Source organism: Ambystoma mexicanum, chromosome 12, assembly GCF_040938575.1.
Source record: "Ambystoma mexicanum isolate Mex_15411 chromosome 12, UKY_AmexF1_1, whole genome shotgun sequence".
In the NCBI taxonomy this organism is placed as follows: domain Eukaryota; kingdom Metazoa; phylum Chordata; class Amphibia; order Caudata; family Ambystomatidae; genus Ambystoma; species Ambystoma mexicanum.
In genome coordinates, this window is record NC_090936.1 from 1,037,126,136 (window position 1) to 1,037,152,705 (window position 26,570).

The 26,570-nt window shown below is 44.9% G+C and overlaps 1 protein-coding gene across 1 annotated transcript in view; it reads right to left on the reverse strand.

The window, feature by feature from the left end:
- The window catches only part of SND1 (staphylococcal nuclease and tudor domain containing 1), a 2,477,133-nt gene that overhangs the window by 1,623,036 nt on the left and 827,527 nt on the right, over positions 1–26,570 (reverse strand). The window contains exon 12 of the mRNA XM_069629563.1: positions 11,092–11,192. Within this exon, the coding sequence (XP_069485664.1) occupies positions 11,092–11,192 (101 nt within the window). The remainder of the gene's footprint in view (positions 1–11,091; positions 11,193–26,570) is intronic.

Genomic DNA, 26,570 nt, shown 5'->3' on the forward strand with positions numbered 1-26,570 from the left:
TTTAATTTGCAGGGTATTTAGTTTATTAAACATGGCGGTTTGGATGTCATTACACCATTTTTCATCTTTCTGGATGGTGGATGGTGGGGTGGACGGAGTTTCAAGTTCCCTGAAGATGGTGAAGATTTCTTTGGTACTAGATTTGGCGTTGGCAATCCTATTGTTGAAGGAGTTAGCTTTAGCGAAGATAATAGCTGTTTTGTAGTCCTTAGAGATAGTCTTAAAGGAGGATTTGGTAGCGTCGTTTGGTTTATTTCTCCAGGCTAAGAGGGCAGCTCGTTTCTTGGAACGAAGCTGAAGAAGCTCTTGGGAGAACCATGCGTTAGTATGCTTGGCTTTCTTAGATTTTCTGAGAGTGAGAGGGGCGACCGCATCAACCGCATTGGTGATTGTCAGTTTGAAAGCGTTGGCAAGGGTGTCAGGGTCAGTTGAAAAGGGGGCTTGGAGAGCCGGTACCTCAAGGAAGGGCGTGATCCTTTCTACAGTTAGTAAGCGGGAGCTTCTTGCGAGAGCTGCGGGAAGAGGGATGGTGGGTTTAGGGGGTCCTTTAGAAGTGTCCAAGTCAAATTGGATGTGATGGTGGTCTGTCCACGGGACAGGAGAGTTACCAGTGATTAGCACTGGGCAGTTGTGGTGGCCAACCCAATCCAGAGCGCGCCCTTTGAGGTGGGTAGGATTCAAGATCATTTGTGAGAATCCGAGAGTGGCGAGGGCTTTATTTAGGGCAGCCGCGTGGGCGTCATAGGGGTGTTGAGGCCTAGGTTAAGGTCACCTGTGAGAAGGACTTTGGAATTTTTCTTTAGGTTCGCTGAGAGTGCTTGGATGAGGGATTCCTGGAATTCGGCAATGGGACCTGGAGGTCGATAAACAATATGAAGGGTCAGGGTGAGGTTGGGGGAATAATAGATTCTAAGGGAAGGTAGTCACAGCTGCCAAGTTCCCCTTCGATCCTCCTAATGGTGAGGTTGTCTTTGGCAATGAGGGCTACTCCCCCGCCTCTAAGAAGGTGTCGGTCTTGCCTGTAAATGGTGTATCCGTCTGGGATGGCCAGGGAGAGGGCAGGCCCTGATGAGTCATTCAACCAGGTTTCAGTGATAAGGAGGTCAGTGTTGTTTTTGAGAATTAAGTCATGAATGTCCAGAGCATGTGCAGGAACAGAACGGGCATTAATTAGGGCACACTTAAGGGTGGAGGTCGGAAGGGCCGTGGCTGAGATGGCCATGGGGTCATGCGTAGGCAGGATAGTCATACCTTTAGAAAGGGCCACATCAACCAGGGCGTCTAAAAGATTCATGCTGGCCTTTCACTGCAAATATCTTTTCAAGGGTTGTGTCTGAAATTCCACATAATGTTGCAAGTTGGACAGGTTGGTGGCACAGTCTAATTTGCATGCGCGGCACAGTAAGGACATAGGAATCCACGGCTCATTGGAAATTATGCTTATCACACCCCAAAGAAATGTGTTTAAAAAAAGTAGTACGGCCAACACCGCATCCTCACCAAGAAGCAGATTCGCAAAGATTAACTTTTATGCTCCGTGAAGAATGTCAACTTTAACAAGCTCAATAATTTTAGGCTCAGAAGAGCGTTAACTTTAACACACTCAACATTTTGTGCATCTCACTGAATTATTTACATACTTCCAACCAAGAGTCAAAAGTGAAGTTCTTAAACAGAAGTCACGAACATCGAGCTATTACAGGGGTGCACAACTGATTTTGACAGAGGTCCGAAAGTACCTTACATGATGGCTATAGTGGGCTGAAAAGTAAATGTGGGTGGGGCGGTAGGCGCGGCGGGGCGTGGCATGACAGGAGGATTTTTCAGCCCCCAATTTTTATTAAACACACGGAAAAACAATTGGTTTTTGAGGTGTAACGATTTTTATTTGTATTTCAAACATACATATTTTACTACACATTTTCCATTGTTATTCATTTCTATTTAGTTATTGCATACTGTCTGTTTAATTATATATATTTTATTGACCCTTGATTGGACATTCCGTTATTTTGGACTGCTATACTTTGCTGTTTGGGTTGCCCAAGAGAAGTATGGCCTTCGTCAAGTCAGGTTTCAACAAAAAGCAAAGGATGTACATCTCCTAACTGTGCCTGTTTTAGCTTTATTATTGGGTTCTCGCTTGGGGTCCTACACTATACCCCATAGCTCCCACCCCCAACCAAACACTATGCCCCATGGTCCCCGCCCCTCAAGCAAACACTATGCCCCATGGCCCCCGCCCTCCAACCAAACTCTATGCCCCATGGCTCCAACCCCCAACCAAACACTATGCCCCATGGCCCCCACCCCATGCACCCATACGGACCCGAACCCCCATCCCCCAACTCAGCACACAAACTCACAAACATACATCAACAAACTATGCACCCATACTGACACGAACCCCACCCCATCCCCCAACTCAGAACAAACTCACAAGCATACACCAATACACTATGCACCCATACAAACACAACCCCCCCCACCACAGCATCTCAACATGCACTGCACAGACATACAAATACAAACACCCATACAGACCTGACGCACCCCCCAGCCCCGCATATCAACATACACTGTGCAGACATACAAATACAAACACCCATGCAGACCTAACACACCCCCATCTCAACATACACTGCGCAGGCATACAAACACCCATACAGACCCGACATACCCCCACCCCCGCATCGCAACAAACACCACAAACATACAAAAACAAACATTCATGTACACCCGACACCCCCCCCCCCAAACACAGCACAAACATACAGACCACTTACTGGACGTGCTGGAAGGCAGGCTAGCTAGAAAGTAAGTGGAGCGGTACTACGGCTGGCGTGGCAAGCAAGGCTGAAATGCCTTCCGGCATCAAGCCTTACTGGCCACGCCAGCCGTAATGCTGGCCCTCCATTGGTGCAGCACACACTGTAAGAGGATTCAATTCAACACTACAGCTAAGTCAACGCCTAGTCTATAATACTGAATGAAAACCCTTATTGATATATCTTTATGTCCAGTTCATGCGTTCTGGATGACTACCCCTATATAACACCCCTCTCTTGGAATCCCCCTGACCCCACTGAGCCAAGAAGTAGTTCTGTTTTGTAAGTTAAAAGGTTTATTTGATAATTTAAACAATAGATATATATATATGTCACACCTTATAATAAATTAATAATTGAATATCACACTTAATCTGATATGATAAAGATTAACAACGGAGAATCTGGCACTAACACGCTTCTCTATAATCAATAAGGAGTTGACATGAAATGGATAAGGTAGCACAGTGGTAAATAGGTACAGAAGTATAATGTGGTAGAGAATGCTTTATAGGGTTCAAGGAAATGCAAGGTTCAATGAATGAAATGCAGTATAGAAAATACTCAATATGATTTCAACCAAACAATGTAATCACTTTTCTCTGGCTATTCACTCCCCCCCTCTTTATGCAATGCAAGGAAATGGAAGGAAAACACACAGTTCTCAGAAATGCGATCAACTGTAATTCAGTTCACCCCAGCAAGCTTAGACTACAGAAGTTTGAAAACACAGGCAAAATGCTTTGATATGTGCTGGCAATTCAGTGAAAAGTATGCTAAAATGCTTTTGATTCCCTCTATAGGTTCAGGGTGAGTGGTATCTAGTTAATATTAGCTCAGGCTCACTCTTGCAATGATTCAGGAATGATTAGCAGGTTAAACGAATTTCTGGCAAATGGAAGGCAAGCAGCAGCGGTTTTTACACGAGGAGAAATTTGCAAATCGCGGTAAAATTCACGGATGCGTGTTCCGCGATTGCGGTAAAACTATAGGGGGTAGGAATGCGGTTACTGCAAGTCTCTATCACAAACGGTCATGGAGATATAAGCGATTTTGTGAAGGTCGTTTTTCAGATTTGAAATTTATTTTAAAAGCTCAAAATGACAAGTGCAGCTTGCAACTAGAAAATGACAAGTGACAGATTTTACTAGAAATGACAGGTGACAGATTTGGAGCTATCAGGCAGTTCTACTTAGGTTAAATAGATTGAATTAGATGAATTTAAACTAAGAGCTTTGGTTTGGTACAGTTTGGCGGTACTCACGAGATTTTAAACAGGAAGGCGGCTTTGTCACGATCTGGTCAACAGGTCTGGACTTCGGACGGTCTCTGGGCACAGCGTCTGGTCTCTGGAACTGCTCACAGCATCGGGGTCAGCACTCTGGATACAATGGCCTGGTCTCTGCTAGGCACCGGTTCTCTGGGTCGGGTCCTGCCTTCTCTTTGGATATTTCTGTCACCGGGTTCTTGCAAAAGTTCTTGGCAAAATTCAGACGGCGTCAGCCGGCTGTCTGAAGAGTTCAGTTGCAAAAAGATTTTTAGGCCTGCTGACAAATACTCTTGCTGGCAGTGACCTTTTTGGTTAAGGTTCTGAAGTCTCTGTTTATCTTGGAGTCTAAGTGTTGGCTCTTTGAAGTTTGATTGAGGTAAGTATGGATTTTTCCGGCAGAGCTTCCAGCGGCAGATGGAATTGAAGGTCCCTATCTGTCCTGTCTGTCTGCTTTTATGTGTTTAGAATGTGGGTGTGTTCTAGCTTCACTGACCCTACCTCTCTCTCAGCTTCTAATTGGTCAAACTTCCATTTCTCATTTGATTGGGGAAGGAAGTGTGTGTCAGCGTGATGTCATTTTATGGCTTGCAGAGAGTCCACTCCTCCTGTCAACTTACACACAAATCTAGATTTGAAACAAATACATATTTGCAGAGGTACATATTGTTTTAAAATCATATGCACCCATCATGCATTACAGGAGGTATACCCTGTTCAAACTCTGCTCTTCCTGGGAGCTTGCATTCTGAAATGGCACATATTTCACTTTTTAACTGATTTTGCAATTCCGGACATTGACCCAAATTTACACACATGTGCGCAGGGAGTATGGACATTAACTGATGAAGTTTCATATTTTTAACATGCATACATTTAGAGTAATATCCACTTTTCCGCTAACACCCCCCTGAACATACCACCGGTTCTAAAAACCTCTTAAACTGTGGGCAGAAAAATCACAAGAATTATGGTATCATTTATAAAATTTTCACATGTCCGCTCTATGAATGATCCATCTTTTTAAAGTTATGTTCTGGCTCCAAAGGGGTGTGGTTTCCTCTCAGCACAAGGTAGAAATACTGGTTTATCCAGTTCTGCCAAGCCAGCTTGCTCTCACAGGCAGTGCCCCTCCCAGCTTCTGCCAAGAGGAAGCTACATTTTACGACCGCTGTAATAAAACCTTTGCATGAGTCAAGACAGGCTTTGTTCAGAGCTCCTGTAGAGCACAGGTAATTCAATTATCAGATAGATGGCATATCCTTAGTGTGAGCAGCAAAAGGGCAGCTAGGCCTGGGAACACAGCTGTGACTCAAGTTTCACTCCTGATGGGGGTAGTTGCCAGGCAGAATTCAGTTCCTTAAGCCAGACTTTCAGCTAACTGTCATGTTTTTGTTGCTTTTTAAATTAACTTGCAATTTTACACATGCAGCTAGAATGCTGATTCTAAGTGCAAAACTATGACATTTCAACAGTTACAAAGGCATGTGACACCAAACATAGGTCACTCATTTAATCTAAACATTTTCGATTTTAGTGTCTTTAAATCCAGTGCAACTTAAACTGCTGACTCCATAGCTCAGCCAGTTTTGTTATAAGCATTGTTCTGGGCTCTTCATTTCCCAGATTTTGTAGGCACACAAAACTCCATTCTGCCAAATGTCTGCTGGTGTTCAGTGAATATTTTGCACATATTGTAATGTTTGAAAATAGGCATTTTGAGCCTGCCTTAAGAGAAACACAGGGTGGTTTTAAAACGCCGGCTTTTGGATAGTGGTGAGTACTGGTACTGCACCCATTTTTGGGATTTAACAAATGAATTCCCCACAATTCTAAGTTGCATTTGGCAATCAGCATTGCCATTCCCAATGGTTTCAGACTACTGTGCGGGTAGTCCAATGGTGGTTTTAAAGCGCTTTGAAGCTAACCGGCGCTACTGTTTTTCCTTTGGCAACCCATTTCCCTCATGGCAACCCGGCCTTTCATTCTCGCACTGGTGGGTGGCAAGTGAGGCAACCATTTTGGTGGGCGCACAAACTGCGCAGCTTTCCTGGATTTCGGCGCACATGTGGGTTTTCCGCCATCTTGAATTTTCTAAGCCCACAGCACCAAATGTTGTAGCATGATAGCTTAAACGTGGGTCAGGACACCCAACAACACGCACTACGTGGCTAGTAGGAGCTGCGTGGTGCGTGTGTGCTGAGGCAATGAGGGCCAGTGTTTTGTCCGGCCCGGAAGACAACAAAGACTTTCCTAATGGAGGGCGGCCGATGCTGCTTGCGGGCCACACTCCATTAGGAAAGTCTTTGTGCCTCGCGGGCTGGACAAAATGGCAGGGTGGGCCGCAATTGGCCCGCATGTTGTGCACCCATGAGCTAGAAGAAACCAGCAAAAATCAGCCCCTCCCCCTGCAGAGATTCTGCAGCTGCTCATTATGGAGGTCTCCCCTCTGAGACCTCAGTCTTGTGTTTAAAGATTTTATTAAAGGAATTGGATATACATGCCAACTAATACATACCAGAGATATGTAAAATATATGGCAAATGCAAGGAAGACGCATAAAAGAAATAGTAACAGATATTTGATGCATATGTAAGCCAAGTATATATGTACAATTGAATGAAGCAGGTTAAGAGTTTTTAAATAAAATGGAAGATGACAATACAAACGACAAGACAAGGCAGACGGGACAGGACAAACACAAGAGGGGGGAAAAAGGGGGTACAGGAACTATCATGACAAATAATGCTTGTAGGGTATTAATGAGAATCAGCATTAGAAAGGAAATTAAGAAAAGGCTGCCATTTCAAATGATGTTTACAAAGTAGATCAGGAGAAGAGGAATTACAACTTTCTAATCTGTGGATATTACAAATAGAGTTCCACCAGAAATTGTAATGAATATGACATAGGTTTTTCCAATTAGTAGTGATGGTTTGATTGCAACCATTAAACAAAAACCCTGCATGTTTGTTAGAGGACGCATTATGCAGAAGAGAACTACCAAAAATAAGGAAGTCAAAAAAGAAAATCTTGGTGAAAGTTGAAGATACACATGATGGTGTTCCAAACAGAGTTCCAAAATGGTTTGACATATTAAAAAATTGTACAAACATATGTTTGAAGGAGCCCTGGGAATGTAAACAGCTCCAACTATCATTAGGTGCTAATCCAAACTTGAAAAGAGAAACAGGGGTGATGAAGGCTCTATGATGGAAAAAAGTTTGTATTAGGCTGGCAGAAGCAGTAATCTTAGACGCATTTCCATTGTGGGGGGGCAGCATTGCTGAAGGTCAGGTAGCAGGCAGTAATGTTTCCAGTCACTATGAAGAAGATAAACCATTGGAGTAGTAGAATCCAGCATTAGGATTTAGTAATCCATAGGCGGTAATATCAGAATTCAGCATATGTAGTAGCCTCTGCGTGTTAGGCATATTGGAGCTATACATTAACGACTCAATTGCAGCAAGAATGTCAAGTTATTGCATCAGGAAGTAGGTAAGCATGTGAAACCTGGTAGCAAATTCATTAAAAGTGATAACACCCTACAAGAAGAATTGATTACAAAATGTGATACCTCTGGAGAGCCATGGTTTCCAAAAATAGATTTACCTTTAATATTAATCAGGGGATTAAACTAGATGAAAGGAGAGACGAACAGGGCCTTTTTAGCAAAAGACGGAAACCTACATAATCTAAGAGTGCAGATAGGCGAATACAGGAGTTTTTAGTAACTTTGTTCTTACCTTTAATAAGGTAAAGCTCTGCAAGGCAAATCGGAGAAACCATAACTCTTTCCATATGTACCCAATTAGGTACACATGTTGACTCCTCATGAGCAAACCACAACTGTGTTTGTTTGATGACGAAAGCCATGTGATATTTTTTAAAAATCAGGGAAGCCAATACCACCCTGAATGCGGGACTTTTTAAAATTTACTGAGCAAAAATCTGTGCTGCTTTTTTCCCCCATAGGAATTTAACTAGGCAGGTGTCTATGGATTTGAAAAGGGAAGTAGAAAGGGGAATTGGTACCATATAGAGAAGGTAAAGGATAATGGGGGAGATCATCATTTTAATAAATTCCAGGCGGCCCCAGCAGCTAGAGAGGAGACCATCAGGATACTAGTACTTTAACCCTAGCCAACGGGATTTCTGTGTTGTGTTTGTGAATATTATTACTGGATGCTGGCAGGCCTTATTAGTAAGTGTAATAACTCAATTTTTGTTACCATTTGCAGCACTAGAAAAGACCTGACCCACCCAGTGTCGCTTAGGTTTGGTTGCCTCTTCATTTGAAAAATGTCACTTCTGAATGCAGGCAATTGAGGGTTTCAATCTATTAAGGTGAGATGACACTTTGTCTCTTGATAGGATTATGTAATCCTTTAGCATTCCAAGAGACTATGTTGAGTGGCGCAAGTATGGAGGATGAAACCGTATACTAGAGGAAGCATGTAAAAAGGTATTTACAAATGCAGCAAATCATTTGATACTAATTGAATAAAACAAAGCATGTTAACGTAGAGTATGTAAATGTACCCAGCATAACAGATGGCGACAAAGGGAGCGAAACATAAGGGAGAGAGTGGGACGTACAGTAAAACATGGAGGTTGGTAAAAGTGAAACCTATCCAAAAACTATAAGTAGAACTGTGGCTAACAGGAACCAGCCACACCGATCCATGTTACAGAAGTAATGCAATTGGGGGGAGGAGCGGGAAGCCGAGAGAAAAAGGGCTCACCATGCAAGGTATTAAGTTCATTCAAGTGTTGTGGTTTGATATATCCATATCATTCCTTTAATGAGACTGAATGTACAGTCTTAAGCAACTAAGTCTGCCCAATTTGGGAAGGCTGAGGTCTGCCCATTTAGGTTAACTTAGGATGGCTGGGTGGAGAATATCATATCTGGCATTCAATTGCCTAAGGGCCGGTCTATAGGCTGGGATTTCTTTCCTTCTTGCCACAGTTGCTTTGGAGACATCTTGCGTAATGAACATTTTCTTTCATTCCTACGTCAGATGCTTAATTTGCCAGACCTTTTCCATAATGAGCGTGATATGGGTAAAATCCAAGAGGACTAGTATAAGGGTCCTGGGTGGACCAATGGAGCTTCGAGGTGACTTGATGGGACCTATTCAATGTGCTCTTTCAATGTTGAGCTGCACAGATGCCGGTATATCAAGCATCTGAGGTAGAAACAAATACAGGAAAGCAGTAGGGTTATCCTTTTCAATTCCGTCCGGAAGGCCAACCATCCGTAAATTGTTCCTCCTATTCCTGTTTTCAAGATTCTCAGCCTGATTTAGAGCAACAACTGGAATTTCCAGCTTGGTGACCTCATTAGAAACATCTTCTGCATCACCAACTCACCTTTCCAGCTCAATCATCCGAGCTTCAAAGATGGACCATTTGTTGTCTAGGTGCTGCAATTTAGTATTAGTATCTTCCGTAAAGGGTTAAAGAGCCCTTATTTCTGATAAAATGGTCTGCATGACTGGGTCAACTGTATCTTCTTTAGGTAAGGAGACTCACTCTTCCGCCTTTTGAGGGTGGTAGGGGACGAGGAGGGTGCTCATTTTATCTGTCCCTTTTTAGAAGCCATAAAACACAAAATATGTAAAAGCAGTAAAATTCAGTATTTCTTTCCTTCTTTCCCTCAGAGCTGGCAAGAAAATGTCAAGCATCCAAAAGCAGCTGAATAATTAGCTTGCTGGAGGCAGAAATTAGAAGGAAGGAGCAGAAGCTTTATGCAGTGGGATAGGGGAGAAAAAAGCACTAGTTTTCCTCAAAAAGCAGTTTACAGATGGGTCAGCCCCTCACAAGGAGAAGAATTTGACAGAAGACTCTTAAAAGTAATTTCCTATCCTATTAAAATTGAGCTATTATCGATAGAGGTTTACTCATAGGAAAGACCAGTGTTCGGAGGGAAACTTGTTATCCAGACGTGAGGCGTACTAATCACGTCGCAGTGTCCGCACAGCTAACAGGAGACGCCGGCAGCTTCTGATAAGGGATGACCCGGCTTCAGGCCCAGCCCACCAGAGGCTCAACACAAGGAAATGCAGCCGAGACTGAGCTGTTGCAGAGGGAGCTACGGAATGCCAAAAGGCTTAGAAAGAGATAGCGGGCCGCTGAGGAAGCAAAATATGTGTTAAGATAAGGGGAATTATAGTATTAGTGTTCCACCGGAGCAGAGCGCCAAAGCTAGGTGACCATTCCTATCAGCACCAAGCCATGCCACTCGCAGCTGCATATTATGGAGGTCTTCCCTCAGAATTTGAGACCTCAGTCTTAACAACCTCGTATGGAATAGCTCTATTAATCCCTTTTCTAGAGGACAATTATCCTCCTGATACACATCTAAGTGAGAATCCCCTTCGGGAAATTCAACTAACATTACTGAAGGGACATATTAACATATCTCAAACATTTTAGCCTTGAAATGGTTGATCAAAACAAGACTTTCGTTTTTAAGTAGCTTTGAGGAAGTGTTTCTTGGAAAGGTAAACAAAATAAACAAAAGCCAGGCGACAAACCCAAGCAGAGTGTCCTTTCTATCCTAAGCAAGACTGAGAAGACAGATCAGACACCATATTATCCTAGATTTGCGCAACACCGAGCCTAAGGGAAGAGGTGCCAGCATGGGATGGAAAGACCAGGCACAGGAAATTAAAGGTGGAAATGGGGTGTAAGGTCTGAAGCGGTTCTACACAAAAGAAAACGTAGGAGTATGTCATCCACACAACGTAGAGCTTTACAAAAGGGCAAAAGTGAGCAGTTAAGTACAACGAAACATCTGAAGTTGAGGTTCACAGAGTTCATCACGCACTCCACCAACTAAGATGAAATGAAAATATAACCAAGTAAAAGAAACTACCAACATGATGCCAAAAACATGAACAAAAAAAAAATACGTTGCAAACTGAATAACCAATGCGAATGAAAAGCAAGCAGTTTTACCGACTAAAACGAAGCATGTTAAATACTCACATTCCTCCGATCGTCACTGTAGCACAGGTGCGCTCTGAGAAGGATGGCACGGTTTCTGTGGCAGCACTTGCAGGTCTGATGTAGTCCACGTTCACATTAACCTGAAGTCAAAATAAACAGGTCACCAAATTATGTAGTGAATAGAAATTGTTAAAAATAATGATTTGATTGTTCCACTTTGCAGTCTTCTTCCTCCAATACTTTTTACGATAAGATTGTCGATCACAAAGCAAATACAACAAACTTTGAAGTACTCCTCTGTGCTGTCTATTTCTTTATCAAGCTCCCTCGACTTCTAGCTTAAAGGCAGCTTTAATAGCATATAGTGCGATTTAAAAGTGCATAGATTACACAAGCCACAGTTAAGCGTGCTGCTCAAAACTGTCCACAAAATACAACCTGCTCAGCTTTTTATTTTTGAAAGATTCAAGGCAGATTCATGTGTGGAGCAGTTTGGATAGATACGTTCTGGAAAAGGGATCACAAAACTCAACTGACATTTACATTTCCAAAATGGATATTTGCTCTTGCATGACAGAAAAAGTCCGACCCAATGAAACCAGGCTTAGTGGAGAGGTTTGAAGAAAATTACATGGCCACAGTAGTGGCCATGTAGTTATGGTTAAGTTGCCGTTTCCATAGGAAGAGCACTTTTTGGGTGGCTTATAACTTCGCTCCCCTGGACGAATCCCCACCAAACGGCAAAAAAATTATATGGCCCACTCTGAATTTATTTGCAAAGTTTGGTGAGGTTTGGTACAGGGGGGGGGGGGGCAAAGATATGGGGGGGTCCCAAAACTTTTTTCCCCCCATAGACATAATGGGAAAAAACTTTGCTCATGCCTACAGCCGGCAGCTTGGTCCCGAAAGTGTGCTTTTTTTATTTGGTGTAAATCCGTCCGGATGTTTTTTAAAAAATGACAAAAATCAAAAATGTAAGTGAAAAAATTAGTGATATCTGTGTCCGCTTCGTGGACACACTTCCCTGTTCGCTCCGCGGACAGGACAGGGATTGGGCAAGCGGCTTGCGGACATCTGACGTACTTTCCTATTGGCTGCGGTGAAGCGTACAGTGCGTCGTATTGTGAGAGACGCCTGCAATCTTTGTTTATCGTTTGCATCAGAGCGCGGCATAGTAAGCTCCGCGTCACCCTCCCGTTCCCCCCACACCCCGCTCATGGCCCGTGTCACCCTCCCATCCCCCTACCCCCCCCCCGCTCATGGCCCGTGTCTCCCTCCCGTTCCCCCCCACTCATGCTCCGTGTCTCCCTCCCGTTCCCCCCACCCCCCGCTCATGCCCCATGTCTGCCCCCCGTTCCCCCCACACCCCGCTCATGCCCCGTGTCCACCCCGTTCTCCCCCCACCCCCCGCTCATGCCCAGTGTCTCCCTCCTGTACCCCCACCCCCCACTCATGCCCCATGTCTCCCTCCTGTACCCCCCACTCATGCCCCATGTCTCCCTCCTGTACCCCCCACCCATGCCCTGTGTCTCCCTCGTGTTGCCCCCCCCCGGTCATGCCCCATGTCTCTCCCCTGTTCGCCCCCACCCCCGGTCATGCCCCATGTCTCTCGCCTGTTCCCCCCCCACCCCCGCTCATGCCCCGTGTCTATCCCCTGTTCCCCCCCACCCCCCGCTCATGCCCAGTGTCTATCCCCTGTTCCCCCGCTCATGCCCCGTGTCTCTCTCCTGGTCCCCCCCCGCCGATGCCCTGTTGTGTTCTCTTTATACACCCCGCCTTCCCTTTCCATGGTGTCCATCTTGGTAAAAGATTTTCCTTCCTACAGCGGGACACCGCAGGCATTCTGGTTTGGGAAGAAAAATCTTTCTTTTACCACCCCGGGTTCCCACATTGAGAACCTAGGATGCTCGTGGTCTTCATCCATTGAAAAGGACGTTATGGTTAAGTTGCACTAATAAAAAAAAACTATGAAATTCAATGAAAAAACGTTAAAAGGGACGTTATGGTTCCAAGTAAAACCGAAAAACTTGAAATTCGCAAGTTATGGTAAGATAAGCAACCATAACTCGCGCCACCATCGTGCACTGCTAAGCCTAACACCCAGGACATCAAAGATGACATCACAAATGTCATTGATGACATCACATGTGCATTTACCTTTCATGAAAAGTCTGTACAAGGGATTCTTAGTGTAATGTTAATAAAAAAAAGTGTAAAGGATTTTTGGAATAAATATCAAGTGCTAATTAGTGCATTAAGCTATGCATTGATATAAATAGCATTCTATTATTAAGTTCAATCCAGTATACTAAGGTACTCATGTAGAAACATAGGCATTGTGTGCAGCATACATGATGGTGTAATATTCATAAGCTTGCCATGTTGAATAGTGAAATAACTGTTTTCTTATTAGAGTTTTGCGTACTGTGAAACATGTGATAAGTAGGTAATAAAACCCACTTACTACATAATTGCATCATTATAGACAAAACACAAAGACAACACCACATACAAATATGAATATAAACAAGGAAATGGAAGTAAAAAAAAAAACAGCAGTAGTAGCAGAAAGTGTTCATAACCTAACTGATTGCTCTGTTTCTAAGCTGTTACTTAACCTATGTATATACATCACATGATGTGCTTGGACCCTAAGGTAAATAGAGTACAACATAAAAATAGGAGCATATACAGGGAAAGTACAGTAAGAAAAAAAAACATCAGAACGTGCTGATAACTCTACTGATTATTTTAATGTACAAAAAGGATTGCTGCTTTTCAAGGTTGTGTCTTCCCCTATGTATATGTTTCATATGATATAACTGGACCATAAGGGAATTATTGTAAGAACATACTTGAAGGATAAGTCTACAAATATAGTACCTTTACAATTCTTAGTTCCTAACTGTTACTGAAGAAAAACATGTGGCCTAGATATGTCAGTAAAGAAAAAAGGGGGAGCCAGACAAGTGATGTCATCAATGACATTTGTGATGACATCTTTGATGTCCTGGGTGTTAGGCTTAGCAGTGCACGATGGTGGCGCGAGTTATGGTTGCTTAGCTTACCATAACTTGCAAATTTCAAGGGTTTTTCGGTTTTACTTGGAACCATAACGTCCATTTAACAACGTTTTTTCATTATATATATGATACATTACTCACCGTAATCGTATTTCTGATGCTTGTATCTGCTTAGATTCACATGCTGTGCATAGGCCGACATCTAGTGGAAGCTGCGGAGTATTACAGTTTGTTTTTCAAAACTCGAAAATGGGCGTCGACACAGGCGTGCCAGTAATACTATCCCTAGTGTGACGTCCACTGCACCCAAGATCCCTCACGCGTTTAGGATCCTCAGATTGTATTTTTTTTTCCTGACATGAGGAAGCATGAGGAGTAGCGCGAGTACAGATAATCCAAGCAGATAGACAGAAAAGGTAAGACTACAAGCAATCATGCGCCTTCTCTCGGAGGGGAGGAAGGGTGGGTCGCATGTGAATCTAAGCAGATACAAGCATCAGAAATACGATTACGGTGAGTAATGTATCCCTTCTGAGGCTTGTGGAATCTGCTTAGATCACATGCTGTGCATAGATTAGCGAGCAGTACCAGAAGAAGGAGGTGGGATGTGAGAAGGGTCATGAGCAAACAGGTGTCTTAGAACCGCTTGTCCCACTTGTGCATCTGTCTTGGAATGAGTGTCAATGCAGTAATGCTGAGTAAAAGTGTGAATAGAGCTCCAAGTAGCTGCTTTGCAAATGGTGTCGAGGGGAACATTTGCAATGAAAGCCAGAGTGGCCCCAATGCCTCTAGTAGAATGGGCCCTTGGCGTAAAAGGCAGAGTTTTTTCAGAAAGAGTAACAGCTGTATACAGTTGATAATCCACTTCGAGATCGCGCCTTTAGAGACGCGATCCCCCTCTCTGCCTGTAGCTACGGAGACAAACAGTTGATCTGTTTTCCTTAGCGGTCTGGTTTTATTTACATAGTAGAGGACCGCCCTACGCACATCAAGGGTGTGTAGTTTCACCTCAGCCGAGCTTTGCGGGTTCTGGAAGAAAGCCGGAAGCTCGATGGACTTGTTTACATGGAATTTAGATATAAATTTAGGTGAGAACCTAGGGTGTGTGCGTAAAACCAGTTTGTCCTTGTGGATAGTAAAGAAAGGATCCTGCACTGACAGAGCCTGAATTTCACTGACCCTTCTTATAGAGGTAATGGCTACTAAGAAGGCCGTTTTATAAGTCAGGTGTTTGAGACTACTTTTATGCATGGGTTCGAAAGGGGGGCCCATGAGCTTAGCTAGCACCACATTGAGGTCCCATCCTGGCGGTGGGTTTGAAATAGGAGGGTGAAGTCTCTTTACTCCTTCCATGAAGGCTTTAACTACTGGCACTTTCCACCACGATACTTTGTTATGGGATGTGGTGTAAGCCGAGAGGGCTGCCAGGTGTACCTTCAGGGAGTTAAAAACCAAACCTGCGTCCAGCAGGTGGAGCATGTATGTTACAATGTTGGAAGGAGTGCAATCAACTGGGTTGATTTGTTTATTCTGGCACCAAATAACGAATCTCTTCCACTTGTCAAAGTAACAGTGCCTTGTGTTTGGTTTCCTGGATTCTTTTAGGATGTCCATACACCTCTGTGGTAAATTGAGATGCCCAAACTATGACCTCAGGAGCCATGCTGCCAGGTTCATTGAGTTGGGTTCCTGGTGCACTGTTTGACCTTGTTGCTGGGACAGTAGGTTGTACCAGGCTGGGAGTTTGATGGGCTCGCACACCGCCATCCTGCGTAGGTGTGGAAACCATGGTTGTCTCGCCCACGTGGGAGCAACTAGGATGAGCGTCATCGATTCCTTGTTCATCTTGTACACCACCTTCCTGATGAGAGGAGTTGGTGGAAAAGCGTACGCAAACATCCCTGACCAGTTCATCCACAGGGCGTTCTCTTGGGAGTCTGGCTGGGGGAACCTGGATGCAAATCCTGGGCATTGTTTGTTTTCGCTTGTGGCGAATAGGTCTATAGTGGGGAAACCCCACTGAGAGAAGAGATCTTCTACGATATCTCTGTGAAGGACCCATTCGTGTTCTTCTGGGAGGGAGTCTCTGCTTAGGGCATCCGCTAGGGAATTGAGCTCCCCTGGAACATGTTGTGATGACAGGAAGATGTTCCGTCTGAGTGCCCATATCCAGATTTTCTGGGCAAGCTTGGACAGATTTGGCGAACGAGTCCCTCCTTGTTTGTTCAGATAGAACATGGCTGTCGTGCTGTCCGTCCGGATTTGCACCGACAAGTTTAGCAGATGGGGCTCGAACGCCCGAAGCGCTCGGAATACTGCCAGAAGCTCTAGCAGGTTGATGTGGTTCTTGGCTACTGAGTGAGACCAGAGACCCTGAGCTGTGTGGTGGAGATGGTGAGCTCCCCACCCAGTCAGGCATGCATCTCTAGTCACCACTGCCTGTACTTCGGGATCGTAAAAGGGTTTTCCCCTTGCGAGATTCTCTCTTGTCCACCAGTGTAAGCTCTGTACGAGTGTTGGCGAAACGACCACTAGATCGTCCCACTGACCACTTGCCTGAGACCACTGTTTCGCCAACCATTCCTGCATGGGACGCATGCGCAGACGCGCGTGGGGGACCAGGTAAATGCATGACGCCATCATGCCCAGTAACCGCATTGCTTTGCGTACCGTTATTTGTTGACCTGACTGATAATGTGGAATTTGCAGTAGTATATTCCGAATTCTCTCTTCCGAAAGGGAAGGTCAACCCTTTCCGAGTATCTAGGATTGCTCCTAGGAACTGTTTTGAGGTGCTTGGCACCAGACTTGACTTCTTCTCGTTGATAGAGAAGCCTAATTCGTGGAGGAGGTCGATAGTCCTCTGAATGTTTGACCTGCAAATTCCTGGGGTTTCCCCCGTTATGAGCCAGTCGTCCAGATAAGGGTACACTGGGATTGCCTCCCTGCGTAGGTGTGCAGCTGCCACCGCCAGTACCTTGGTGAATACCCTTGGTGCTGAAGCTATCCCGAAGGGCAGTACCTTGAATTGGTAGTGGCGACTGTCCACCTTGAAGCGCAAGTATTTTCTGTGCGCTGGGAGCATGGAAATATGAAAATAAGCATCTTTCATATCCAAGGTTGCCATGTAATCCCCCTTTCTTAGTAGGGGGATTACCTCTTGTAGCGTGGTCATACGGAATTTTTGGGGCTTGACATACTTGTTGGCAGGCCGTAAGTGCAATACTGGGCGCATTGTCAAATCTTTCTTTGGCACAAGGAAGTAAGTTGAATAGATACCCTTGTTTACCTGGTGTCCTGGGACGAGTTCTATCGCGTCCTTTTCTAGCAGAATGGCGATCTCCTCGAGAAGGATCTTCTGATGTTCTAAGGAGTGTATTCTTTGTCGTGGAGGGTGGTTTCGGGGACGCTGCAGTAATTCTATACAATATCCTGTGGACACTGTTGACAGCACCCATCTGTCTGAGGTGATCCCTTCCCAAGCCTGGGTGAAGTTTGAAATGCGTCCCCCTACTGGGGTTGCGTGAGAAGGGACCCTGAACTGAGCGTCACTGCTTTGGTGGAGGCGTGCCACCTCCCTTGTTGGGGCTGCCTCTGCCTCTTCCACGACCTCTCTTGTTACCCCTGCCGTAACTTTGGGTAGACTGCTGGTTGTTGTTCCATTGTGTACCCTGTCCTTGGGCATAGTTGCCTCTTTGTGAATTTTGGCCGCGTGAGCGACGAAAATTACTGTTCCCCCTCTGGTTAGGGGGTTTGTTGGTAAGCTGGCCAAGGGATTTGAGAGTCTCGTATTCGTTCTTGGCATTCTTAAGTGCGTCTTCGACCGCTTTCCCAAACAATAGATCGGGTTCCACCGGCTTGTCTATTAATGAAGCCTGGGTTTCTGTTTTGAACCCCGACTGCCGTAACCACGCATGTCTCTTGATAACAGTACCTTCTGTTATCAATCTTCCTGCGTTGTCAGCGGCGTCGAAAGTTGCTTTTAATATGCAACCAGACACGGCTCTCCCTTCTGCCGAGATCCGAGCCAACTGGCCCTTTAACGGTTCAGGAGCAGAGGCTATGAGCGCCGCGACCTCTTCCCATTGATGGCAGTTGTAACTTGCCAACAGGGTGGTGGAGTTTGCAATCCTTGCTTGGTAGGCGGACGTTGAGGCTACCTTCCTGCCAAACCCGTACAGTCTTTTGCTCTCCTTGTCGGGAGGAGCTTCTGACGACGATAAGGGTGTCCCAGCCCTCTTCAGAGTGTTGGTAACCACTAGGGAGTCTGGTTTAAGATGTCCTCTTATATAAAGAGGGTCAGACTGGGCTGCCCGAAAAAGTTTTTCGACTCTGGGGTTGACGGCTCTGGTGAGGTTAGGATTCACCAGGGATGGATCTATTCTACGTTGGATGGATTTAAGGATAGGGATGGTCTGAGCGACCGGCCTCCTCTCTCCCACCAACTCTTCTGCGAAGTCCCTTTCCTCCTGTACACCGTGGGTGTCGATGTGAAAACGTTCTGCTGCGCGAGCGAGAACTTCATTAAGGAGGGGCTGGTTATCAACTGGCGAGTCGGTAACTGGGGCTTCGCTCTCTACCGGGGAATCTACTCTGTAAATTTCCTGCTCATCTTCTACCTCCTCCAGGTCCTCATCATCCGCATAGTATTCAGTCCCGGTTTGTTCCTCCATAATTTTAAACTCCTGGTCCCCTTCAGGGAAAGGCTGTCCTTGGTATCTAGGGTGTGGAGTAGAGTATGGAGTAGAGTAAGGCTACACCTCGAAGGGTTCAGGTCTTTCGAACCGGGCCTTTTTACTTAGGGGGATAGGATCAGAGGAGCCTGAGGGTGTGGCCCCTTGAGGGTCATACGAAAGGAAATGTTCTGGGTTTTTGTCATAAAAATCAGCTAAGGAAGACATCCTTGACATGACCCTGTCTATGTCTTCACTGGACCATTCTTTGGAACAGGGTATGACTTTAGTAGGCAACATAGAGGACTTATCAAGGGTACCCTTGCTGGATGTTGATGTCCCAGTAGATTTGTGTTTGTCTGTCTGCTTAGGGTGGAAGGATGGTCTTACAGGAGTGGAAGGCTGTGCTTTCCGCTGTTTTCCCCCCCTCCCCGTGCGTGGAAAAATGTTTTCCCTGCCCCTTGGAGGCCCCAGAGACTTTCGACGCCTGGCGTCGAGGGTCGGGAGAGGTATGTGTGTGTTTCGAGCGTGGGGCCTCGCTGGTGTTAACTGCGGCCTCGGTCTCCTGGAGCGCGGCCTGGGGGTGGAAGTCGTCTTCGTCTTCCGACGATCGAACTTCCGTTAATCTAGGGAGCGAGGCACTCTTGGCAAGAGTGGATGATTGCCTTGCGTCATGAGGCGATCTCGATCGAGAGCGCCCAGAGGACACCGAGTCGGACCGTTCTATCTGTGCCTCTTTCCGAGAAGTCGACGTCGTCGAGGTTCGGTTGGACTTAGTGTGCTTAGTGTGTGTAGGGTGTGTAGGGCTTGCATCGCCGGGGGTCTTCCCCATAGCCGCCCTGCCGGACAACCTTCCGAGGTCGGGGACCTGCGCTCGGCAGTCTTTCGACGCCTTAATGCCCTCGCCGTCCGAAAGTACGGCGTCGCTGCCATCGCTGAAGGCGCCCTCCGCTGCCATGGCCGCCTGCCTGGCGTGGTGGGCCCAACGCTTTGTCGAACGGTCCTTAAGTGTCTTAGGCTTAAACCTACTACACGCTCTGCAGTACTCTTCGGGGTGGTCCCTCGGCAAGCAGAGATTGCACGTGGCGTGCCTGTCGACCCAAGGGTATTTGCGGTTGCACTTGGGGCAGAATTGGAAAGGGGTATCCTCCATACGCACCTTGAGGCAGCGGGCTGGTAAGTGTAGGAAATATATAAGGTGTACCTATATACCAAGAGTGAAGAGTATGTACCACCCCCCACTCTCCCTACTTGCAGGGCCGAGGCCAGCGGCCTACTAGGCCCGGGCCGAGGCCAGCGGCCTTCCGAGGCCCAGATCCGTCGTGCAGCAGCCGACGGTCGATGTCTTCTCCAGCCGTCGTCGAGTATCGAGGGTCGACGTTGGGGTGGGGAAGGATGTCAATAAATAATTTTAAACTTCAATAATTAGCAAAAGTATGGCTAAGGCCAGGGGACTCCGCAAGATGCTTCCGACCAGTATGGCGGAAAAAAACAATCTGAGGATCCTAAACGCGTGAGGGATCTTGGGTACAGTGGACGTCACACTAGGGATAGTATTACTGGCACGCCTGTGTCGACGCCCATTTTCGAGTTTCGAAAAACAAACTGTAATACTCTGCAGCTTCCACTAGATGTCGGCCTATGCACAGCATGTGATCTAAGCAGATTCCACAAGCCTCAGAAATAAATATATATATATAGGATACATTACTCACCGTAATCGTATTTCTGATGCTTGTATCTGCTTAGATTCACATGCTGTGCATAGGCCGACATCTAGTGGAAGCTGCAGAGTATTACAGTTTGTTTTTCGAAACTCGAAAAATGGGCGTCGACACAGGGCGTGCCAGTAATACTATCCCTAGTGTGACGTCCCCTGTACCCATGATCCCTCACGCGTCTAGGACCCTCAGATTGTGGTTTTTTTCTGACATGAGGAGTAGCGCGAGTACAGATAGTCCAAGCAGATAGAAGGTAGAAAGGTAAGACTACAAGCATCCATGCGCCTTCTCACAGAGGGAAGGGATGGTCGCATGTGAATCTAAGCAGATACAAGCATCAGAAATACGATTACGGTGAGTAATGTATCCCTTCTGAGGCTTGTGGAATCTGCTTAGATCACATGCTGTGCATAGATTAGCGAGCAGTACCTGAAGGAGGAGGTGGGATGTGAGAAGGCTCATGAGCAAAGAAATGTCTTAGAACCGCTTGTCCCACTTGTGTATCTGTCTTGGAATGAGTGTCAATGCAGTAGTGCTGAGTAAAAGTGTGAATAGAGCTCCAAGTAGCTGCTTTGCAAATGGAGTCCAGGGGTACATTTGCAATAAACGCCAGGGTGGCCCCAAAGCCTCTTGTGGAGTGGGCCCTGGGAGTGAAAGGCAGAGTCTTTTCAGAAAGTGAGTAACCCAGTTGGATACAGTTAACAATCCACTTAGAGATGGCACCTTTAGAGACGCGATCCCCTCTCTGTCTGTGGCTACGGAGACAAACAGCTGATCTGTTTTCCTTAGCGGTCTGGTCTTGTTTACATAGTAGAGGACCGCCCTACGCACATCTAGTGTGTGTAGTTTCACCTCAGCCGAGCTTTTGGGGACTTGGAAGAAAGCCGGAAGCTCGATGGACTGGTTTACATGGAATTTAGAAATAAACTTGGGTGTTTGTATGGTGCAAAACGAAATAGTCCCTGTGACAAATGTAAGGTAGAAACAAATTCCCATTTGCATTTTCTTCCTCCCATTGCAATCGTGCTAAAACTAATTAAAACAGATTTTCCCATTCTTGTCTGACCATAATCCTAAAAGCCCCATTTGTTCCAGTCAGGTATGGAAAAATGAGTTCCCCATTTTTTTTCCTTGCTTCTCCATAACAATTGTGCTAAACCATTCAAACCTATTCTACCTTTGTGCTCTGCAAAACAAACGTTCGCTTTCTGTTCCTCATATTGGTGTTGGGTACTTTTACAGGCCCCAAATGGAGATCCCTGTGACCTGAAAAGCTGCATTAAACATTGCCACAAAAAAACAGCTGTGCTTTGCTTTCCCTGGCACATGGGTGGCAAGCATTTTAACACTGCATTGAAGAACAGCCTTGTGTTTGCTTTATTCCATCTGAAAGCCAAAAAGTTATGCACTACATCAAAAAACGGCCTTGTCTTACTGTTAATTCACATGAGGGGCCCGGATTTCAACATTGCAACCCAACACAGCTTTTGTTTTCCCTTTCATGTGAACAGCAGTGCTCTAAACATTGTAAATGAAAAACAGCTTGGCTTTTCCTTTTTTCCAGTGTCAAATCAAAGAACCCTGTGCAGGGCGCCTACCCCTCCGTGTCAATGGACCAACTGCAAATGCAAACCCACTCAAAAGAACAAATCAAAGAATGTCATGACCTACAGAAAAGCATTTCAAACGTTAGATGAAGAACAGCTTGCACACGTGTGCAAGAAAAAAAATGCCTTTTAGAAGTCACAGTGAAAAGATAGCTTTGCTCGCACAGAAATGTCAGTGAATATGTTGTGGGTGAGGTGTTAACTAAAGCCACGTACATTATGCTTTCCCCCACCAGACTTCAATCAAATTGGAAGGGGATCACAATACTGGAAGAACCTGTTTTTTGGGCTCAGGCAGGAAACTTCTCAATTGTTAGCCTTGCCTCCAACTGGAAGTTGCAACCTATCCGTGAACTATTCCGCAGTGACATGTGATGTGGCTGAGGGTGTTATAATTCCCTGCTCTGCCAGAATGGAAGGCAGTACTAGCAGGGAGGGCAAAGAAAGCAAGTGTGGCTAGAGCTTGACCAAGAAGTGCAAGTTCCTTCTGCACTCACTACCAAGGACAAACTGACAAACTTCAAAGGGTGTAATAAAAGTTTGTTGCAAGCTGAGCCGGGGGGGAGACAGTTGGCTGTGGGGGATGAAGCACTGCACTCCCATATGTGAGAGATCCTCCAAATAGACATTAAATGATCGATTCATTTTAGGCATTTTTCCCAGCACTCAGAAGAAATAATTTTGTTTTCTGCTATTTTTCCATGCGATTTCCAGGTTAAGAGACTAGGTGCATATTCCGAGACTGAAATGGCCAGTAAAGACTCGTTTCTGGAAGATTTAAACATGGGACGAATATGAAAATTGGTGGAAAGATGGAAAATGAGATTATGAACATGCTTCATTATTTGCAGAGTTATAACTTATGCATTTCATGAAAAGGACAAAAATGTGCCAAAGGGCCATGCTACCTTGCAAATAGTTGGCAATTGGCTTTTCCAATTCCCTGTGACCCACTGAAACCGCATTTCTATTTCTTATGGCAGTGGCTAGTATAGGTTTGAAGTTATGATACATAATCCAGTTTTGCTAAAAAGGACCTGGGAACAAAAAACTAATAAATGAGACAGATGATGCTCTCCACCCTTTACCAATAAGGCCAGGGCGCAGAGAGAGGAATGGTGAACTGTCCTTTTCCAGGGTAGGAGTAATTCTAGAGTACTCCCCCCTAGATTATAAAGTGAATGATGTCATTTGGGCTATATAAGGGGGTACTGTACTAGACAGAACGAGAGACACACAAGAACCTGGTGAGACAGGAGAAAGAGGATGGAGGGAAAGCTGAACCTTACCATCTTGAAGATGGTAGAGACCAGACCCCTTGCCAAGCTGTCCACAGTGCCCTGAGATCTAGCTGGCTGTCCAGAATCCCAAACAAAGGCTTACTTTTTAAGTAGCAAATAATCCCAGCCCTAAACTGCTTAAACCTTTCTTTTTTTCTCTCTTTTGTAACATTGCATCCAATGTTTCCCCCCATTGAAACACCATTGAAAATTCCATTGAAAGTCCCAATTTGCCAGTATAATTCATTCACCTTCCCATAGAAGAATCTCTTATTAGCCTGGGTATGTTAGCGTATTCCTGTGATAAATCTGTTCTCTGTATAAATCATTAGCATTATTTTGAAGTAAATCAATTAATTTCTCATTGAAATTCACGGTACGAATTAGTTAAAATTCAAAATTAACCCTCTTGTGCCTAGTGTTTTTCTTTAATAACTATAGTCATTAATATATAGCCTCAACAGAATTACTGCGTAACTGAAAACCGAATTTGCCCATGTATTAGGTGCACTACCCCACAAACTCCTAACTTGCATCGGTCCAATTAAAAACCCAAACCGTAATCCCATTGAGAGCAACCTCTTGTCTAGAATCCGATCTGTTATGTGCCTCTGTCCTTGAAAACAGATTTCCGATTTTGAAAGCCGAGCCCCTTTCCTTAGCTACCCATCGTCAATCCCGTGTAAAACTTTCCATTTGCTGTTTCTATTTTTCATTTTGCATTTGCTTTCGCCCCAAAATCGATTTTCCTACCTTATTTCCACATTGCCATGGTGTACTGATTAGAAGTCTCTAAGCTTCCCTATCTACTCAAGTGTAGCAACACCACAAATTTCTTTTATTCTGTCCCACCGCAGTAGAGAATAGCCGTGTGAGTCATCAAAATCCAATTCTGCCGTTTTGCTCCAAAAACGGGTTTTCACTTTTTCTGGCTTCCCTCTTGGGAGGTGGGCTTCATTCCAAATCCAATTTTCTCTTTCTATCCTTACTCCTTGCCACTGCCTTCCATTCAAAGGAATTAAGTAGCTGATGTTTGGGGGTCAGTGTTGCGGGGGGGGGATTGCCAAACCTTATTACCGCCACTTGATTCAAAATGGTTTTATCTGCTTTGCCATTAAAGATCTGTGAGAACTGTTAGGATTTTTGAATGAATTGTTCTGTAGGAATCATTGCATTTGTCCTGCCACAGCATTGGTGGCTGTTGTAAAATGGTTTGATTTTTCTTATGAAACCATAAATTAATAAATATTGGATCGATATCCACCAGCCTGGATCCTAGTCCATTGTGACACAGGGTGTTTGTGAAGGTTGGGTGAGAGACGGGTTGGAAGCCTACTCAAAACGAATCTGTGGTTTATTAAAGATAAAAAGCGCTTTGTGATTGAATCCCTATTTTTTATCATCACAGGGAGTCCAGCAGCAAGAGTTACGCACAAAGCACTTTAGATCTCTTTTCAGACTTCGTAATTTCTGCTGCTTTAGTCTTTTGGAATGTATTAATCCATGGTCAAAAAATGAAAAATGTAATTGCACGTGTTCATTTTCTTGCAGAAGCTCTCCCTGCGACAGGATATGTTAAAGATCTTTGATATGATTGTTTTTTTATGTCCTTCTGTTTATGAATTATTAGGACTTGTATTTTATGATCTAATTGTATTTAATTGCTAAACAAATTGTAAATCAATTTGAATGCAAGTAAATAAATAAAAATTTTAAACGCTTTATTGTACGCCGCATTCATTGTCGGCGAAGGAGTCCCTGGCTGGAGTGTGCTGTATTATAAACGTGACAATGTGTCTGTAGCACTACCCAAAAAAATCTATTTCCCCACTGTGTTCCCACTCCCTGCTGCTTCCTTCCATTTAAAAGAGTCAAGCCTAGTGGATGTTTGGAGGGTGAGGGTTGCTGGGACAAAAATACAACCTTGTTGCATTCATTGGCAGTGTTGTACGGTTCTTTGCTTGTATGAGGGGAGGAGGGGGGGGGAAGGGGTGACGTAAAAGGTAGTTATTGTAACTGCATAGTCTGGTGTCCTTTCTGGATATTTTGTCTTTGTGTTGCCACACTATTGGTGGCTGCTGTAATCTGTTGGTTCTAATTTGGCTAAATAAATTACTTAATAGACATCTTATTAATACACACCGGCCTCGTTCCTAGTCCACTGTGGCACAGGGTATTTTCTGAGGTTGTGTGCGAGACAGGTTGGAGGTCTTATCAAAAAAGGACCTGAATGATTGAAATAAAAGCGTTTTTTATTGTGCGCCACATACATTGTAGGGGAAGGAGATCCCAGACTTGCTTGTGACTGTATAATAAACCACGACAACAGGTATTAGGAGAGCGGTTTCCATGCCTCTGGCTGCTCTAGAGCAGACTGATGGTCATGAAAACAACTGAAAGACAACATTGTCACACCAGCTCCTACACCCAACTAACACCCAGCAGCACAAGCTATAAAACTGGCAAGCGTTTGCCCGCATCAATGCTAAATAACTTACATCTCAAACCTGCAAAATATTCTTAGAGGTGAGCCTGACTGATCAGCCTGTTTGCAATGGACTGACAGTGATTGGCACTTCTGGCTCCTGAATTCAGTGCACAATTGCTGGGTTGTCAAAGAATGACACTTAAGATGTTGAGTACACAGGCTGTTACTGATCCCTTCAAGCCCATTCCGACCTTACATCATCATAACTCGCTGCCAAAGAGGGAAATGTATTAAGCCATTTACAGTAGGTTTCATTTCAACTAGACTAACCCGCTGGGTCTTGGTGGTATACCGAGACAAGTAAACATTACACATTCCAAATATCAGTGGCTTTTACATTGATCAGGGGGACATGTTTCGACTCCAAATGACTGTACGCACTAACCCTTTAACATTAGCAGGACAGCCATGTCTCAGTTCTAATGTTTGCAGGAAGAGAGCAGGTCGTGGAGCCCCGGTGTGCAGCGGCAGAGCTGAATTACTGCTCCGAGACAAGGCACAGGCAAATAAGTACAGTAAACAGTGGCAGCGTGCATCCGATGTTCATTTGCGAAAACGACCGGAGGGGCTATTGACTGAAAGGGCTTACATGGTTTGTCAAGGAGGCTGAAGTAATGGGTCAGCATACTTCATTACTCTGTCCAATTAAGTCATGGTATCCCTGCATTGATATCTTCAAGTATCTATTAAATTGTGTATAATTGGCCAACACGGCTAAGCCTTGTA